General features: G+C 46.8%; 1 protein-coding gene across 1 annotated transcript in view; it reads right to left on the minus strand.

The window, feature by feature from the left end:
* PTPRJ (protein tyrosine phosphatase receptor type J) overlaps positions 1 to 18718 on the minus strand; it is a 109759-nt gene that overhangs the window by 28127 nt on the left and 62914 nt on the right. The window contains exons 2-6 of the mRNA XM_081799000.1: positions 11744 to 11762; positions 9233 to 9469; positions 6246 to 6494; positions 4674 to 4898; positions 1496 to 1762 (exon numbers count right to left, since the gene is read on the minus strand). Of these exons, the coding sequence (XP_081655126.1) occupies positions 1496 to 1762; positions 4674 to 4898; positions 6246 to 6494; positions 9233 to 9469; positions 11744 to 11762 (997 nt within the window). The remainder of the gene's footprint in view (positions 1 to 1495; positions 1763 to 4673; positions 4899 to 6245; positions 6495 to 9232; positions 9470 to 11743; positions 11763 to 18718) is intronic.

The following is an 18718-nucleotide window of genomic DNA, read 5'->3' on the forward strand; positions in this document are numbered from 1 at the left end:
AAAACAAACTGAGGGTTCTAGAGGGGAGGGGGGTGGGAGGATGGGTTGGCCTGGTGGTGGGTATTGAGGAGGGCACGTTCTGCATGGAGCACTGGGTGTTATGCACAAACAATGAATCATGGAACACTTCATCTAGAACTAATGATGTAATGTATGGGGATTAACATAAGAATAAAAAAAAAAAAAAAGCTCTGTTTCCTGTGATGGAACCCTGGCTAACACTCGACCATTCCGTCCTGCCTGGAACTGTGCTTCTTTTATGACGACAAAGAAATAGACTTCTATTTTGTTTAAGCCATGCAAACTTGGGAATTTTTTTGTTACTCACAGTCAAACTTAATCCTAACTAATAAAGGGATTAAACAGTAAAAAATGTAAAAGATGGAGAAGTGAAAGCAAATTCCACTTACCCCAAAGAGCCAGTCCAGAAGACATTTGTAAAAAATGCCTAAGGTGTGGGGAAGTGTGGGTGGTTCAGTCAGTTAAGCTTCCGACCCTTACTTTTGGCTCAGGTCATGATCTCAGGGTCCTGAGATCAAGCCCCATGTCGGGCTCCATGCTGGGCATAGAGCCTGCTTAATATTCTCTCTCTGCCTCTCCCTCTGCCCCTCCCTACCACTTTTCCCCCACCTTACTCTCTCTCTTAAAAACAAACAAACACCTAAGCTGTGCTTCCTAGGAAGCAACAGACACCCAAGTAAAGCATTCTGCGAAACAAGCCCTGGGTCCAGAGCCAGGTACAAGTTTCTGCACTGTACTTGCTAGCTAATTCTGTGGCCTTGGGCAAATCATCCAGCTGTGCTGGGCTGCAGCTTTCTTATCTATAAAACAGGGATCCTAAAGCTCCTGACATGGTATAATACTATACTATTATACTGTATACTGTGGTACACCATTATTGTTTTATTTCAATTACTGGGCCTTCTTTGGAACAGAAAACTTTTTATTTATTTGCTGCCTATCATCTTATCTTTAAGACACAGTTAAGCAAAGAAAGGATGAGATGTATCTGTGCCTTGCTTCATTATAATGTCAGTATCCAAAGGACAAAGGGACATGGTTCTTTTTGTCTCCATGCATCAATTTGCCTCCACCACACTAGAATGGTTGTTACAAGCTGAGGCTGGAGTCAAGAGAGCCCAACTGTCTAATCCCACCTCTGCCACTTATCAGGTGTGACACCTGCCTACAGCACCTCTCTCAGCTGTGGCTTCCTCGTCCATAAAATAAGGCTAAGACCAACCATGCCAAAGATCTGTGAATGTGACCTGAGACAGCGCAAGGAAAGCAAGTTGCACAATGCTCAGCAATGTGGGGAGGGTGAGTCAATGATCACCATTACTACAGCGCACATCATGAAGGAGGTAAGAGTCCCTGTGGGCTCACACACTGAGCCGCGCTTTCCTTGAGGGCAGGAACAGAGCTCTGTCTCATACCTGGGCCTGGTACATAGCAGGCAGGCGAGAAAGTTTAGCAAAGCAATGAGTGAACTCACGGGTGTACACTTGGAGAAAACCCGACACGCCCTCAGAACCGTTGCCAAGGAAAGGGCGCACTGTGATGTTGTATAAGGTACTGGAGTTGAGTGAAGGGATGTTGACCCAAGTATCACTGACATTGAGGACGAAGGAATCAGTCGGCCAAGCAACCTGGATCTCATAGGTATAGAGAGAGGATGACTCATTATCGTTGATTTTCCAGGTCAGGGTCATGTGCGTCGCACTGATGTTCACAACTTCAATGTCAAAAACTTGACTGGCCACTGTGAAGACACAAGAGGAGTTAACAGTAACCAGAATGGCCAAGCCAGAGAGAGAGAGAAACCACCATCATTGGCATGTCATCTAATGTAAGAAGTACTCTCAGCGACTGCGCCTTCCTATCCTACACCATTGACCCACAACCACAACATACATGAAAGTATGGGGGTCCCAGCAAACATCAGGTATCATCATCACCATCAGTGCAAAACAACCAAGCCAATTGCAATTGCATAGTTAGTCTTTGTGCTTCTTGTGAGTCAGAGCTATGACAGGCTCCTCAAACAGTAACATGGACTCTGCTCATGCCCGCCCAGGTGCTGGGCTAACCCAGAAACCCTCTCAAGCATCTATCCATCCAGAATGAACTCTACAGGATCGATTAAAGACCACACACTTCATCATGACACAGGTCCAGGTCCCAAGGTTAGTTCTGCGTTAGGGGCCGGGTAGATCTTAAGAAAATCACTTGAGCTCAGTTTCCTCATCTGTAAAAGTGGGGTAACAGTCCTAACCTCAAAAAAAGATAACACAGAGTTCCAATTATTTGCCACTTGCCCACCCCACACTCCCAATCCATCCTCCATCCTTCACCTGCCTGCTCCGTGCTCCGGGAGGCTGACTCCTATGCACTGCATCCCTGGGGTTTGGGGGGAGAGAGGGTCCTGCCAGACAGCCTGGGAGGCCTGGGATCGGGTTCCACCTGCAAACCCGGTGAGGAGGCTACCGGGAGGCGGAGAAGAAAGCCATCGAGTCTTCCTCCCACTGCCTTGCTCTGGCTTGCTGTTCTGGCTCGGCTGCCTCCCCCACTGCCCCAGCCCTCACTGGGCTCCAAAAGCACCACTTCTTCCCCCTTGCTCTTCAGCCTTAGAGCTGACTTTCTACCACGACTAGTCTCAGGGGTCTTGACAATGCTCTGATGATTTCCTTATGCCTGGTACGATACATGTATGTGTGTGTACGTATATGTACGTAGGTATATGTCTGCATATATATATACACACATGCCACATAGAGAGGGTTAAGGTTACTATAATTCTTATTTATCAAATGCTAGGACAGCTTGACACAAACCAGGCTGTGTGTATCCATACGACTGAGAGCTTAAAACACAATCACTATTACTTTAATTCTGCTCAAACCACTTTAAAAGCAGGGAACCCAAGACCCCCACTAATCCACAAAACCCCTTTTAAGCAAATCAGGCAAAGGGTCATTGGATGGATCCAGCTCTGAGGTACACTGCTTGGCAAGGGCCCACCGCTGTCAAAGGCACACCTGGAGGGCCCGTTCCTCCCCCTCCTCCAAACTGACCCACCCTCCAGACAGCCCAAGCCCTCCCACCTGTCAACCTGCTGGGTCCCTGAGGGTCCCTGGAAGTCAAGCCGCCTTTCCTACAGCTACATCCTCCCCTCTCTACCTACACACTAGCATCACCAGTAGAAGGGGAAAGAAGAAAGGAGGAAAAGTAAAATTCTTTACAGACACCATTTGTCATAAGCATCCTGCCAGGTTGTCCAGCCCTGTGCAAGGAACACGGCCGAGCCAGTCACTGCTTCTGAGTACTCTGCAGCAGGTCCCCCACCCCACTCTCTGAGGGAGACACACAACTCTCAAGCATATGATCACATCTTCTAGGACTGAAATCAGCCCCTCTGGAATTATCAGGGTCCTCGAGCTGTCACCGACTCCCAGTGCCTCTTCTCTACCTTCATACCTCGGTGTCCACAACCTGCACCTTCACCCACAATGCTGCCTCAAGGGACACGTCTTCCTCCCTCTCTCCGTTTATCCAAATCCTATTCTCTCTTAAAAGCAAGTTCAAATCCTGCCTATAGTAGAAGGTTTTCCTAGGGATTTGATGTGAAAATCATGCGCCAGCTTTCCGATGTCCAGAGCACTCAGTGGGCAGCTGCCGTGGACAGGGGCCACGTGTTGCCTCTGCAGCACCCAACCCCCTCTTCCAAACAGCACCCCAATCCTCCTGGGTGGGAGGAAGTACCTGTCATCCATGTAAAAGCTGGGGGACAGCACTCCCTTCCCCAACACAGCCATCCAGAAAGCAGCAATGTGACACCCTCTCCATCGTGGGACTTTACTGCTGATGGTCCAGTGTGACCCAGCCTTCCAGAGTTTCCTGGATGGTGGTCTTATTTTTTTGCCCTGTGTCCCCCACTCCCTGCCCCTACCCCTCCATTCTATGGGTCTCTAGCAGCCTTTGAGAACAGATATATTTTTGGATCAGGTAGCCAGAGTTAGTTCATGTTGCCTCAGCCAAGTCCCTGTGGGTGACGCTGGTGCATTTTTTCCTGAGCCCACGGGGGCCTGACCACGGGCCTCTCAAAGCGTGTGCATCTCTCTCAATTCCCCATCTATACCCAAATCCTGTCAGGGAGCAACCATACATTTCTTCGCTCCCCCATTAGCACCAATCCAAAACACCTCCAAATACTGGTCAATATACAGAGTGGAAGTACCACTAAATTCTAGGTAGGAAGCAGCAACGTGCATGTCAACACGCTTCAACAGAGAGATCAGTATGCATTCCAAGGCTGGGCCAGAAAAATAAAAAACTTATTTTCTTATTGGAAGGGGAAAATAATTAACCAACAATGACAACATGAATATCTATTAATGAGTGAAAACTACAACACCAGTTTGTCTCACTGGTTCACGTGCAAAGACTCAAAGGACACGAGGTAGCCCCTGGCATCCACACATAGCAGCTGCTCAACACGCTTTACTGAGCTGAAAGAACGAAGCGTCTTGGCTGCAGAGTGAAGAAGAAACTCACTGGATCTGCTCTGTCCAAAACCCCTTCCAGGAAATTCCCTCCAACAACAAAACTGCTTGTGAGGCGAGAGAGAACGGAGAACCAGAATCACAGAGGACAAAACTTTGTGTTAGATATACCTGTCCCGAAAGTTACGTTTCGGGGCTGTCCTTCTGTGCCATCTGCCGCTTGAGAATAAACGGTGGCCTTGTACTGCGTGTTGGACTTCAACCCGAACAGCAGGACTTCCGTGTCTTGGGGCAGAGGCTGGTGAGAAGACAGGTCTATGGGATCGAGGTGGTATTCATACACCCCGGCAGTGGGGGTCCAGGGCTGCTGGGAGGAGCTCTCTGTGTTGTTGACATCTGTTTCAAACACAAAAGTCAAAATACATTTCCTGCAACAGAAGCCCAGCCCTGTCCCCCTGCAGCACCTCCCCCACAAGAGGACACATCAGGCAGAGCCCACAGCGCGTACTCCACAAATCCTTCCCTTCCTTCCCCTGAGAGAGATATATCTGCCTACAAAGGCCCCAATTTTTGGCAGATATTTTACTTTCTACTTTTATCCAGGTACCCTCTCTTTCCAACTCAGCTGTTTGTAGCTCCTCCCCTTCTTTCAGGAAATCTTCTCCCACCCATCTCCCAACGTGGTCATCCAGGGACAGCCACAGGGCTCAAACCCGGCTCAGCAGAGCCCACTCTAGACATTTCTCCCCTGGGCCAGACCCCTTCCGATAGGGGGTGAAACGGGCACCTACAGGCGGGTAATCATTTCTCCCTGAGCCACTCTGAGAACAAGGCTGGCACAGAAGGAAGCAGGAAGAGGAGACGGGCATCCCCTTGTCTCTTTCTTCAAGGCCTTGCTGCCCACAATGGGAAAACAGACACAGGCCAACAAGTTTGCTCTTCTAGCCCAAGCTACTTAAAGTCTGGTTTCTGTCACTTGCAGTCAAGAATCCTAAACACCCACTTCGTAGTCCTGTTTCCTTATGTGTAAAATGGGGATTAAGTACTTGTTCTGCTCAATCCACTGGTGTACCTCTGAAAACGCTTAAAATCTGCAAATGGTCACTCCATTGGCAATGCAGAAGCTGTCTGCTAGACTTGCTTGCTAAGCATCCCTTTACTCAATGGACATGGCAAGTTCCTCCAAAGGCCCTACCCGAGTTAACACATCTGTTATCCGTTCAACGGAAAGTCTGAAGAGCTAAAGGGGCCAGCTCCTTGCCGGGATGCCAGACTCAAAAAGTTTCAACCCCCATTACCATTCTGAGCCCCAGTGATCTGACCAGTAAAATATGAACATTTCCCCCTCCCTTCTTCATACAAATAAAGGGTCAAACTAAAATGTGGAGGAAAGCCCTCTATAAATTCTAAAACTCTAGGGGCGCCTGGGTGGCTCAGTCGTTGGGCGTCTGACTTCGGCTCAGGTCATGGTCCCAGGGTCCTGGGATCAAGCCCCGCATGGGGCTCCCTGCTCCGCAGGAAGCCTGCTTCTCCCTCTCCCACTCTCCCTGCTTGTGTTCTCTCTCTCGCTGTGTCTCTCTCTGTCAAATAAATAAATAAAATCTTTAAAAAATAAAAAAATAAAAATAAATAAAATAAATTCTAAAACTCTATAGAAATGTAAGCACGACATTTCTTAAAACTATTAAGTTACTGAAAGTCAAAACCAGCAAGGCAGATGAGAAGCACACTTCTGTAACTCACCTAAGCCACTGTCTGTGACTGAGGACTCTCTCTGTTCATTTGGTTCTGAAAGAAGCAGGGTGACCTTGTGTTGAGTCCCTGGTGTCAGGCCCGATACATTGACCACCAAGTCTTGAGTCATCCCCTCAGGACCCCCGATGCCTTCAAGGAGCAGCCGGCAGGTGGCGGTGCCGTTCGCTTCCTTCCAGGTAAGAGTAGCTTGCGTCACCCCCACGAAGGAAACTCGAAGACCAGAAACCGGACTCGGCTCTATTTTAAAAACACACAATGGGGCATTGATGGAACGAGACATCTGCAGTCACCTTTCATTAAGAATGACTGGGGTTGGGGCACCTGGGTGGCTCAGTCGGTTAAGCGTCTGCTTTTGGCTCCAGTCATGATCCCAGGGTCCTGGGATCGAGCCCCACATCGGGCTCCCGGCTGGGGGCGGTGGGAAGCCTGCTTATCCCTCCCCCTCTGCTGCTCCCCCTGCTTCTGTTCTCTTTCTCTGTCAAATAAATAAATAAAACCTTAAAGAAAAAAAAAAAAAGAATGACTGGGGTCACCGATGTTTCAAGGTGACTCACTAAAAATACTTTTTTGGTATCAGGGTCCAGTGCAAGTCTGTCATTTCACAGCAGGAAAAAGTAGATATAGCATTACAGAGAAAAGAATACACCTACAACCAAAGATTTTTAGGATCTGTTGTATTCTCCTCAACAGTTCACTTCAACGTGATTTGACACTCTTCAAAACGGTCTTCAAAATTGTCCAACAGCAACATTTAATCATATTTGTTTGGGGCATAAGGAACAAAGCACCAAACAAAGAGACTGTTTGCTACTTCTAAAGGTCTCGATTCAAGATAATACAAATAGTATCATCTCAGAGCACCCAGACATTTCACTAAGGAGCTCATCCCTGTGTTCCAAGCCCAGAGGGGTGCTTCAGAAGACTTCCGAGCTATCCCCCCACCATTCTTTCCATCACCTTATTTGGCTGGCTGTGACATAAACCAGCCATTTGGGCCAACATGACATCCACTCCCTTCCTTCGGGAGATGGCAAGGTAGAAACACTGAGAGGCGGGGCGACTGGCTCAGGAACACACATCACTGGTGGCATGGGGGACATCAGAACCCAGGGCTGAGCACACGAGGCATGGGCAGTGTTGCGGATAGCGCAAACCCCCGCCTGAGGTCTGCAGGGGCGGAACTGGAAGGCATGGCGGGTTCTGCAGCGAGCCAATGCACTCTGTGATTCTACCCTTCACATCAAACATTTTGGGTGCAAAGATTGCTAAATGGGGTCACTCCTGTGTCCTTTTTCTTTTGAAAAGAAATGCAACAGCCATCCAGGAGGCCAGCAGAAGGGCTCTGGGTAACTAACTGGTACCAGCTTCAGGGCACCAGGGTGCTCTGGAACCGAGCTCCCTGGGTGCCCGCCACTTTGTGCTCAATAACCGAGCCCTCAGACAAAACCCAACTCCTCGGCATTACAGTTTGTCACTGTGGCCCTTGGGGTTACTGAGAGGACAGGATAATGTATTAAGAACAACTAAGCATAAGAGTACGTGCTCATGGGGTGCCTGGGTGGCTCAGTCGTTAAGCGTCTGCCTTCGGCTCAGGTCATGATCCCAGGGTCCTGGGATCGAGCCCCGCATGGGGCTCCCTGCTCCGCGGGAAGCCTGCTTCTCCCTCTCCCACTCCCCCTGCTTGTGTTCCCTCTCTCGCTGTGTCTCTCTCTATCAAATAAATAAATAAAATTTAAAAAAAAAAAAAAAAAGAGTACGTGCTCAGTAAATAGGAGCTGATGAACAAAGCCTTGTCCCGGGAACTTTCAGGCAGAGTGAGGATACTCAGTTCCTGGGCTGGCTGCTCCTCGCCACTTCTCCACCTCCTCTTTCCTACGGTCACCAGTGCTGTGTTCCGCTGGCCCCATCACCATTTCTAAATTCCATCTTCTTCTTCCTCGCTCGTTCTCTTCATCTCCCTGCCCTCTCCTCCTGATCTTCTCTCTTTCATAATATAGCAAACCTCTATCACAGGGCTTTTTGCCTCTAAAACTCTGCTCTGAGGAGCTCCAAGAGATTTTTTTTTTTTTTTTTTTGGAGTACCTGTGACACCCCATCCCTGTAGCTCCTCTCGCGCCAGTTCTTTTTACTTATTGGGCTTCTGGGCGAGATTTTATTATTTAAAGAAATTGTTTCCTGGCTTAAAAAAAAAACCTGCTGAAAACCACTGGTTTCGTTTGCCTGTTCCATGTGTAGAAGGCACTGTGCTGGGCGGGTGGTCACTTCAAGCCATGGGCCCCAAGAGGTCAAACTTCCATGGCCCTCACCAGCCAAAGAGATTACATCCCCAGATCAGAAAACCAACAGAGGATAGCATTTTTAAATTTTTTGGTTCTTCTCAGCTTTAAAAGAGCTTCTCGTCTCTTTTTTATATTTTTGGTTCTTTTCAGCTTAAAAAAAGAGAGAGAGCTAAATTTTCAGCTGCAACACGTGGCTCAGGGTACTGACATCTAAGCTAAATAAAAATCTAAACCTTACCCAATGTCACAGGGCTATTATTTCATTTGAAACATGCACTCCTCTATAAAGTATACCGAACTTTCAGGTCCAGCAAAAACTCCTGAGAATATAAACACAGCATCAACTCTCCTGCAGAGCTTAAAAGAAGCCTACAATAACTGACACCATTATGACACGTGTCTAATGAGGTCTCTGTTCCCAAGCCTTAGCAGAAGAGTAAATATTAGCCAATAATAGCAAAGGATTTTTAAAACTGGACAGTTGGAATTACTTAAAACCTCCCCAAACACCTAGGACCCTAATACCAAATAATCTGGCCACCTGAACTCCTGGACTTGAAACAATACACAATCTTTTCTCCTCTTCCACCATTAACAAAAACCAATCTCTCCCCAACAGGCAATCTGAATGGACAAGGCTCTAGGATACAGGATGAAAAGGAACGGTTCACGATCATTCCTGGGGGCTCACCTTACCTGTTGTGTCATTTCCAGCTGTGGGATCTCTCGAAGTCGTAGTGACTATTTCTGAAGTGACAAAGGACGTGTATGAAGTTGTTGGACTAAAGCCTGTGGTGCCATTCCTTGCTGGATTTTCATCAGTGGTGGTCCACCTACTCTCCACCTTGCTCCTTTCTGTACGTGCATACTCAGAAACAGTGCTGCCCGTGTTTTCCCATGTTGTGGTCACACTGGTTGTATTGATGGAAACAGCTTCAATGTCAAACACAAACATGGGTTCTACTTAAATATTGTTTCCCAAAGGACATCAAAAGTTACATTTAAAAAAGAAATGTAAGGGGCGCCTGGGTGGCTCAGTCAGTTAAGCGTCTGCCTTAGGCTCAGGTCATGATCCCAAAGTCTTGGGATCCAGCTTTGTGTTGGGCTCCCCACTCAGTGGGGAATCTGCTTATCCCTCTCCTTCTGCCCCTCCCCCCCCATGCTCTCTCTCTCTCTCTCTCTCAAATAAATAAAATATTTTTTAAAAAAGGAAATGTAAGAGTCAGGACTGCTCTGCATGTCTACTTTTCAGAAGTGAATTGTACGATCACAGAATTTCATTTCCCTTTCTCTGCCTCCTGGACTTTCCTCCAACAAACTAATTTTAGATACATATACATACATGTATGCATGTGTGTTAGTGAGACAGAAGGCTTTAAAACAGAGACAAAAATGACAGAGATCAGCAATGTTGGCTGTGACTTGAATATGGATTAAATCTATATAGAAGCTGATACCAAAAAAAGACCTAAGATGTAAAAGAAGTCTCTCTTTTCATTCTTAGAAAACACTGCCCATAGAGAGGTCTTACATGATGCAGAAGCTAACTTTTTTGCCAAATCCTGATATTAGGAGGACGTTCCGCCATATTCGGGCACTAAGATGGCATGAGACAGAATGGCATAAAGTGAAAGGAGCTGGTCTTTAAATTCAGACCTGGATGCGAGGATCTCCTCTGCCCCTTAGCTATATGACCTGGAATGAGTCCCTTAGAACCTCTCATCCTCAGGTTCCTATGTTGTCAGCTCTAATACACTATTTTAAACATAAAGGGCTATTTTTAAGGTACCATGATATGGTAACCAACGTCACTGGATTTGGACATTTAGAAAATCGGAGTTCAGAGTCCCATCCTGCTGGTCGTTAGCATGTGATTTTACTCAAAGTCCTAGGAGAACATTCCCATTATACTATTGCTATGGTTCACAGACTTCTTAGTTTGTGTTTCATTTTTCTTTCCCGTGTCCGAGGCTTCAGCTGTGATCTGTAACAGTCACATCGAGAGCCCCTAACATTCATCTCAGTAAGGCACCAGGAAACTTTTCAGTGATAAGTGTGACTGATTTAAGTAGCCAGAAACAGTGGTTACGCAAACTAACAAAATGGCACCTTCCACTCACGATACAACAGGTTTTTATTACGATTTTTAAAACAAATCATAGTTCTTCATCTCCCCTTCTCCTGCTTTAAAATACCACCCTCTATGCATAGAGGTTTTCTTCTTTGGCACCAACGATTCAAGCCCGTACAAGGTACCTACCAGCTTATTTACCAAACTGATTAACAAGAAAGAAAAAGCAACTGTAGAGTTCTTCCCATTGTTTGTACAGACTTTGCATAATCACCGTTATTAACTGAGATCGGCTTTATTAGAAGGTTTCGGCAAGATCTGCCCCCTTTGTGTGGCAGTGGAAGAACATTCTAATTATTTTATCTCCATGGTTCACAGACTTTGGGATTTTACCAATCAGGAAAAAAAAAAGGTTCCCAAATTTTGAGGACAGATAAAAGCTACCAATTTTTATTTATTCTAAAAGGTACATTAAAAAAAAAAAACTACCGAACACTGTTATCTTTATTTCCTATAGAAACAAATTATGACCCAAAAAATTAGTAAGGACATCATCCCAGAATAAATGGTGCTTTCAATTAAATATATTTAGCTTCACTTAAAACTTACTATCATAGCCTTATTTTTCTCATTTTACTCTAGACCAGGGAGAACTTCAATGGACCAACACCAGTTAGCAAATGGGACTCAGCCCTCCATATGGAAGCAAAATATACAGGAGGCTACATCTGGTTTTCCAAAGGTTACACAAACCCTGTCCACCACTTTAAAAATCATGGAGCAATGTAGCAACCCAAAAAAATACTTATGGGATGGCAGCACATAAAATAAATATAAATCATACTGCATTACGAAAACTAAGTCTTTTTTAAAAATCACCCACGGATGTAGGCTGGCAGGGGAAAAAAAAATCACAGAAAATATAAAATTTTTATTTGTCGAAGTTGCTCAATTGATTGAATTCTTTCTTTCACTTGCTGGTGCCACACTCACCCCAGTTCTAAAGAAAAACTGGAAACTAAGAGAGTTTGAACAAATTAGCATTTTCTGTGATTTTCACGTTGCTGTAAGTGCTGCTGTGTCCATCAGGGGGCGGTAGCGAACAACACAAGAGAAGAGAGGGGAGCGGTACTTACAGTCACCTGCGCACACCATCTGTAACAGAAAAAGAAAACGGAAGTCAGCGCCTTCATTCGGCCACGGAAAATGCAAATCAGGAATAAAGCAGTTGAGAATTTAATAATGGGGATGGGGTGCTAACGAGTACATTAAAAAAGGCCCACTGGCAGGGACTAGGGTGCAAGGACACTGAGTAAGGGAACTCAGTGAAACCAGAGGTGGCTTACAAACAATGGATTAACTCGGGCATATGGAGGCTGAGCTATCCAGTGTTCTTCCCCACAGATACACCCAGCACTGAAGCAGCTCTCCAGGGCAGCTCTCCCTGCTGCCACCGCATCATTAATTGAGGCAGAAGGACGTAGAAACAGTCAAGATTCTCTAGGGCAGGGGGAAAAAAAAAAAAAAAAGAGGACCGTGACACCCCTTCCCCAGAGCCATTTTCAGGTCACAAGTACAGAAAGTAAAGCCAGGTGCACAAGAGAAGAAATCTCCTGGGTTCGGGATTTTTGTTGTGCAAAAATCCAGCTTCCTCCTTCTATCGGTAGGTGGCAGTAATCTTTTTTTTTTTTTTTTTAATTGTATGACATGCAGCCTTGGGAAGCACGAGTGTTTGAAACAGAGCGACCCTAAAGATTATTTATTTAGTTGAGTGTTTCAGTCTGCCATCTTTAGGTCCCTGGAAGGACCTCAAAGATACTCATCGTGATTCATAAATTACTACCCCATACTTTAAAAACCTAAAATAATTTGAGGTTGTACATCCTGTTTAATAAACACACCTTTTTTGGTTAACGGGATCTTTCGAAGTATGGCCCCCATGAAGAGGAAAATAATCAAAAGGGATTCTAGTGGGAAAAAATGTCCTCCAGCTTCCCATCACACTTAGAATAAAATCCGAAACTCTTAACCACAGCCTACATGTCCCCCGGTGATCTCAGCATGCCCTTTGAAATGTTCCTGAAGCTGGTTCTCTCTTATAGCCTTTACATATTGATTCCTTTCTCCAAAAACACTCTGCCCCAGACCTTCCAGTGTCGTGGCCTAAAATGCCACCTCTTCCGGGAGTACTTCTCCAATCAACCAGTGGAACTGAGCACCCCTGGCTCTTTTCTCCTCTGCATTCACCTCAGTCGTCATCAGCCTCCTTCAACTAAAATGTATGCTCCATGAGAACAGAAACCTCATCTGGGCCCACACTCTATAAATGACACTCAAGAAAGGAATGAGCCTCTCATTTTGGAAAGGAAGCAATTCCTAAGTCCCAGAGGAAGGAGATTTGCCTAAGGTCCTATAGCAAGGCTAAGGCCAAGGCCAGTCGGGTCCAGGAGGCTGAGTACCCAACCCACCCCAACCCAAAGGAAATATCCTTTGCGCTTACCAAATGGAGAAGGCGAAGACAACATCCATGTTCATCTCAAGGGTTAGACAGACCGAAAGGTCTGCTCCCCAGCCTGTCTCCCAAGGGCCCAGACACCAGTTCCCAAAGGAATCTGAGCATTCCTTCTCATTCTTCACCCCCCACAAGTCTCAGGACCCACGTCCTGTTGATTCTCCTTTCCTACCCACCCCTCATCCCCACACACCCTTTCCATTCCCACCCCCCACTCTACCCTCAAGCCCGTGCTCTTCCAGCTCATCTTCCTGCATCCAGCACCTGCCGTCCATCTATGCCAGGCATCAATCCACTAGTCCCTGATGGACCACAGGAGAGAGAAAGACGAGGACCAGGTTGCCAGACAAGTTAGCACATGACAGCAAGCCCTTTTTTTTCCCCCCCCCTGCCCAGCAGTTGGAAAACATAAACTATCCAACCTCATGACTCTAGACTGGTCCATCCTAGCCCCTTGCGATGTTATTCTCTCTTCATATACAGCTCTATGTGTTAGATCCTGAACTGGAATCCATTTGGTCAACGATGCACCCAAATATCGCCTACAAACATGGACGATCCGGACCTGTCCTCAAACTGTTTTTAGGAAAGTAAGGGAACTAAGACGTGTCTATAAATAAGCAACTGAAGGTGGAGCAGAAAGCGCTGACAACTCTGAACAAGCAAGTCTCGAGTGCCTGTATGTGCCCAGCAGCGTAAAGCCCCAGAGCTGAGGCAGACAGCCCTTGTGCTGGGCGGGGCTCACGGCTGAAGGAGGGGGAGGCAGGCGAACCAAACCATAGGAGAACAGACGGAAGGTATCCCCGGGGTAGGTACCATTCGCAGAGGGAGGTCAGAGGAGGGCATACACCAAGGCAAAGAGTGCCTGTGCATTTCGAGCTGGGTCCTGTACAGCCCTAGACTCAGTAAACATTGGCTGATGACCTAAATTATTACATGCGACAACGTGTCAAAAAGCTCTGAGTTCTAGAGGTGAAAGAGCAAGGGTCACCATCAATATGCACAGAGCCTGACTCTGCCAGGCACCGTTCCAAGTGCTTTCAGATATTAACTCACTTAAAGCTCCAAACAACCCTGAATGTAGGAACAGGTCCCTTGTGGAGACTGTTAAGCTGCAGCGTCTGGACTTGAACCCAGGCAGCCTGACTCCAGGGTCCACATCCCTAATCGCTAGCTATATAAAGCCATATAAAGCCACTGGTGAGAAATATACTAGGACTTCAGGAAGGTTCAGAAATCAATTTCAAAAGCTATCCGTGTCATCTTTCCTCCCTCTACCTTCCAAAAACTCCAGCAAGCAAAGTAAGAGTGTTCTTGACAAATCGGGGTTACGGTTTCTCCTGGCAGCCCTCCCACAGGTGCCAGGCGAACACAGCAGCTGGGTCTCTCCATGGCTCGGCGTGAAATGACAGCCAGAGCAAAGCGCACATGGCACCATGCAGCTTCAGCCTCTCCTGGCCTCCCTCCCCCTTCTTTTCACTCATCTTGACCTCACTGGCCCTGACTTCCCCAAATAAAACCTCAACACTGTAATCCTTTCCTCAGGACCTGGGGGACCATAAAAACCCCAGACTAAGACATGGGACAAAGGGACCAAAGAGAAGTCCACAAGGGGACTCCAGGGGAAAAAGCTTCCTCACTAAGAAAAAGAATTTCCTGGTTTGCTGGACTTCATCAGATCTGCCCATAATGTCTGGAGCTGCTGCAGCCTCTGTGTGACAAGGAGGTGAGAAATCACCTACCTGCTGAGAATGGTTGATGGGGAGAAAAGGGGGAAACACCGGATCCTTGTGCTACTAAATCAACCCATTCCTACATTTGTCTTACCACCAGACTTCTTGCCTGGGGAGATGCAATACCCCTCATTATTTAACTACTTTTAGTTGGGTTGTCTAATATTTAAAACCAAAAGGACACTAGTTGACATAATAACTACAAAGCAAGGTAACTAATTTTCACATTAACCCTCATTTTTACAGATGAAGAACGTGAAAGGCCACTGATCTGCGATCCAGGGTCACAGAGCTGATCAGGGAGAAGTAAAACCAGGATGCAAGCCCAGGTCTGCCAGACCCCCAAAGTCTTCCACTGACCACAGGGCGGGGAAAAAAAAAAGACCCTTGGAAACAATACCCCACAAGACACCCAGCATGGGGGAAATTTGTAAATACTTTTTTAAAGAATACAATCAAGAGAAAACTCATCTTTCTAAAATTAGCTCAAAGCCTACTTGTAGGAGGTGAAATGGGAGGCAACCCACTTCCACAGATTCATACACCAAGCACCAAAGTTGACTGCAGAAAAAAAGGAAGCTGGGGACATCTTCCCAGCAGTGACAGCTAAACATAATGACGAGAGTAACCTCAGCTCCTTCCCCTTCTGAGAGGATCCAGAATGGCCCTGGTGGTTGCCAGTCCACAAGGCATCCACAGAACTCAGCCTGCATCCAAGTGCCCTTCCACAACTGCTCCTGAACCCGGCCGCCCCAAATCCTGATAGGAAAAGAAGTCAACCTCCCATTTTACTTAATCGTCACAACAACCCTATAAAATAGGAATTATAATCCCCACTTTACAGATAGGGACGCTGGGGCTCAGAGTACACAGCCCGGCGACACACAGCTGAGTTTCCTGGCTAGGGTCACTTGCCCCAGGCACAGGAAGGAGAGATGAAAACAGATGCTTGAGGCTGGAGATAAAACCAGCAATTTCGACTCTCTGCCTCGCTCCCCCTTGGCAGAAGTTAAACTAGATTTAGCATGCAGAGCCAAGCCCAGTGGCAGCCGAACCTCAGATCCCAAGGTGTGTTCCCTTCTCTTCTGAGGCTCCAGACTTCTCCCTCCCGGCTTCAGCAGACCCATCGATAAGAGGGTTGTAAGTGAGCCTGCTTGTGGCTGGGACTCAGGGGACACCAGAAGTCACAGACCCTGAACCCAACAGGGAGCAGAGCTTCCATAAAAGACAATCGGCGCCGCAGCAGCTCTATGCACAATAGCCAAGGGGGAGGACAACCTAATTTCCATAAACAAATAAATGGATAAACAACATGCTCTATATCCATGCAATGGAATACTATTCAGCCATAAAAAGGAACAAAATTCTGGCACCTGCTACAATGTGGATGAACCTCAAAAACATTATGCTACCTGAAAGAAGCCAGACACAGAAGCACATACGTATGATTTCATTTACATGAAATATCCAGAGAAACAGGAAGTCGCCAGGGGCCGGGGGAGAGGGAAAGGGGAGTGATTGCCAATGGCTATTACGTTTCCTTTTGGGTAATGGAAATGTTTGGAACTACATAGAAGTGGTGGTCGCACAACACCGTGAATGTACTAAATGTCACCCGACTGTGCTCTTCAAAACGGTTAATTCTATATGAATTTCACCTCAATTTTTTGTTTTTTTTTTTTAAAGATAGGAGGTAGGTAACTTTGTATAATCAAGCTCAGCCACTAGCAGGAAGAAGGGAAAGAAAGTTTCCTGAAGGAAGAGGGGGATGGAGAAGAGGAAGGTAATAAATAGGGAGGTTTGAAAAAGCAGATTTAGGGTGCGCCTGGGGAGCTCAGTTGGTTAAGCGTCTGCCTTCGGCTCAGGTCATGATCCCGGGGTCCTGGGATTGAGCCCCGGGTCGGGCTCCCTGCTCTGCGGGAAGCCTGCTTCTCCCTCTGCCACTCCCCCTGCTTGTGTTCCTCTCTCACTGTGTGTCTCTCTGTGTCAAATAAATAAAATCTTTTAAAAAAAGAAAAAGCAGATTTAGAAAATCAGAAAAGAGAGAAAGAAGCACAGTGAACCCAGAAATTAGAAAACTAAGCTGGGCAAAACAGCCTGACAGAAGTGCTCTAGGGACCTCCACTTCCAAACACATACTGAAGACAAAAAGGAAGGAACTCAGGTTCCCTGAACACCTACTGTGTGCCAGGCACTGAGGTGGGCTTTCTACATCCCTTGTCTGAGCAGAGTCAAGGAATCACAGCTGAAGAGCTTGGGATCTGGAATCAGATTGCCTGGGGGAAATCATTCAGCTCCACCATTTACTGGCTCTGTGACTTCAGGCAGGGACCTTAACCTCTCTGTCCCTCGGCATCTACATCTGTAAACAGGGATGATCATCATACCCGCCTTGTTGGAGTAAGGATGAAAGTAAGCGATCTCTTAGCATCTTTAAATCTTCAGAGCAATTCTGCAAGGTACTTTTATACCCATTTTACAGATGACAACACCAAGGCTCAGCTCCTACTGACAAGACCAATGGGCAATCTGAAATTCATACCTGCAAAGCATTTAAATAAATGAGCAACAACTCAGTTACAGAGGTGGGCACTGAGGCCCAGAGACAGTAAGTGGCTTACCCAAGGACACACAGCACCAAAACCAGAACCCAGGTCTTGACTTCTACCTTGACCTCAACCACTTTCACCCAGGATGCAGACCCATAAGGAGTACTCACATCTCACCCTCACTTTTCGCTCCTCCTCTGCAAAGTCACCCATATAAATGACCCAAGGCTTCTGCAGGCTCCCATGACTGGGCAAATGAAACAAACACTGAGAGATGAGATTTTGAGCTCACTGATTTAGGAGGAAGACATACTGACATGCAAAAACGGAATATGATACTGTCTTTGATTCCGCCACAGATTTCTGGTGACCTAGACTCCCCAGGCACAGTAGAAACCTATTGGTCAACCAGATGGCAACATTAACTAAACACCTTATACTGCAGAGTCTCCCTCCTCTTTTTTTTTTTTTTTTATTCATGAGAGACAGAGAGACAGAGGCAGACGGAGAAGCAGGCTCCCCGCGGAGCAGGGAACCCGATGCGGGACTCGATCCCAGGACCCTGGGATCATGACCTGAGCCGAAGGCAGACGCTTAACCGACTGAGACACCCAGGCGTCCCTCCCTCCTCTTTTCTGAGGAGCAGACCCTGGCTGGTGAGCCTTCCAGCCTTATTCATGGCTCCCCTCCTGTAGCTATGTGTTCCTGTTTCACTTTGTTTATGCTGATGAGCCAAAACTCTTTCTACTTCTCTTTGAGAACTACCACCAGTCCTGAAACTGGCTCCGGGCACAAGGATCCTCCTCTAGGCCCCCAAGAAAACCAAACTATGAACACTACCCTCGATGCCATCCCAGCTCAGCCAAAGCTCCAGCCATCACATCAGTGGTCCACTCTGAACACTGGATTCTTCCTACTCAACACCTCCGTCACAGGAGGCCACTAGCTGCATTTACCTAAAACTTCTAAATTCTCCCCAGCTCCTCTACACATAAACATCCCTCCCACATTCACACCAAAACACACTCATCAATTTTCTCTTCCCCTCTCTCCAAGTCCCTCTGTAACTGCCCCATTAAACCTGTCTCAACTCTATCAACTTCAGAATAACCTGACTCCTCCCTCCCTTCACCCTCCACGGGTACACTCAGGGGTTATGTCCTAAAGATGCTTCCTTGACCAAATCACCTTGACTTCCCCACTTCCATACCGTGGCCACCATAAACCAAATCCTCCTAACCCCAAGCCCTAAATCACCGAAAAAGCCTCCTCCTAGAGCTGAGCAAAACTCAGGCCACATTTATTTTTTGAAGTGCT

This window comes from Leptonychotes weddellii, chromosome 11, assembly GCF_054177405.1.
Source record: "Leptonychotes weddellii isolate Sample4059 chromosome 11, ASM5417740v2, whole genome shotgun sequence".
In the NCBI taxonomy this organism is placed as follows: Eukaryota; Metazoa; Chordata; class Mammalia; order Carnivora; family Phocidae; genus Leptonychotes; species Leptonychotes weddellii.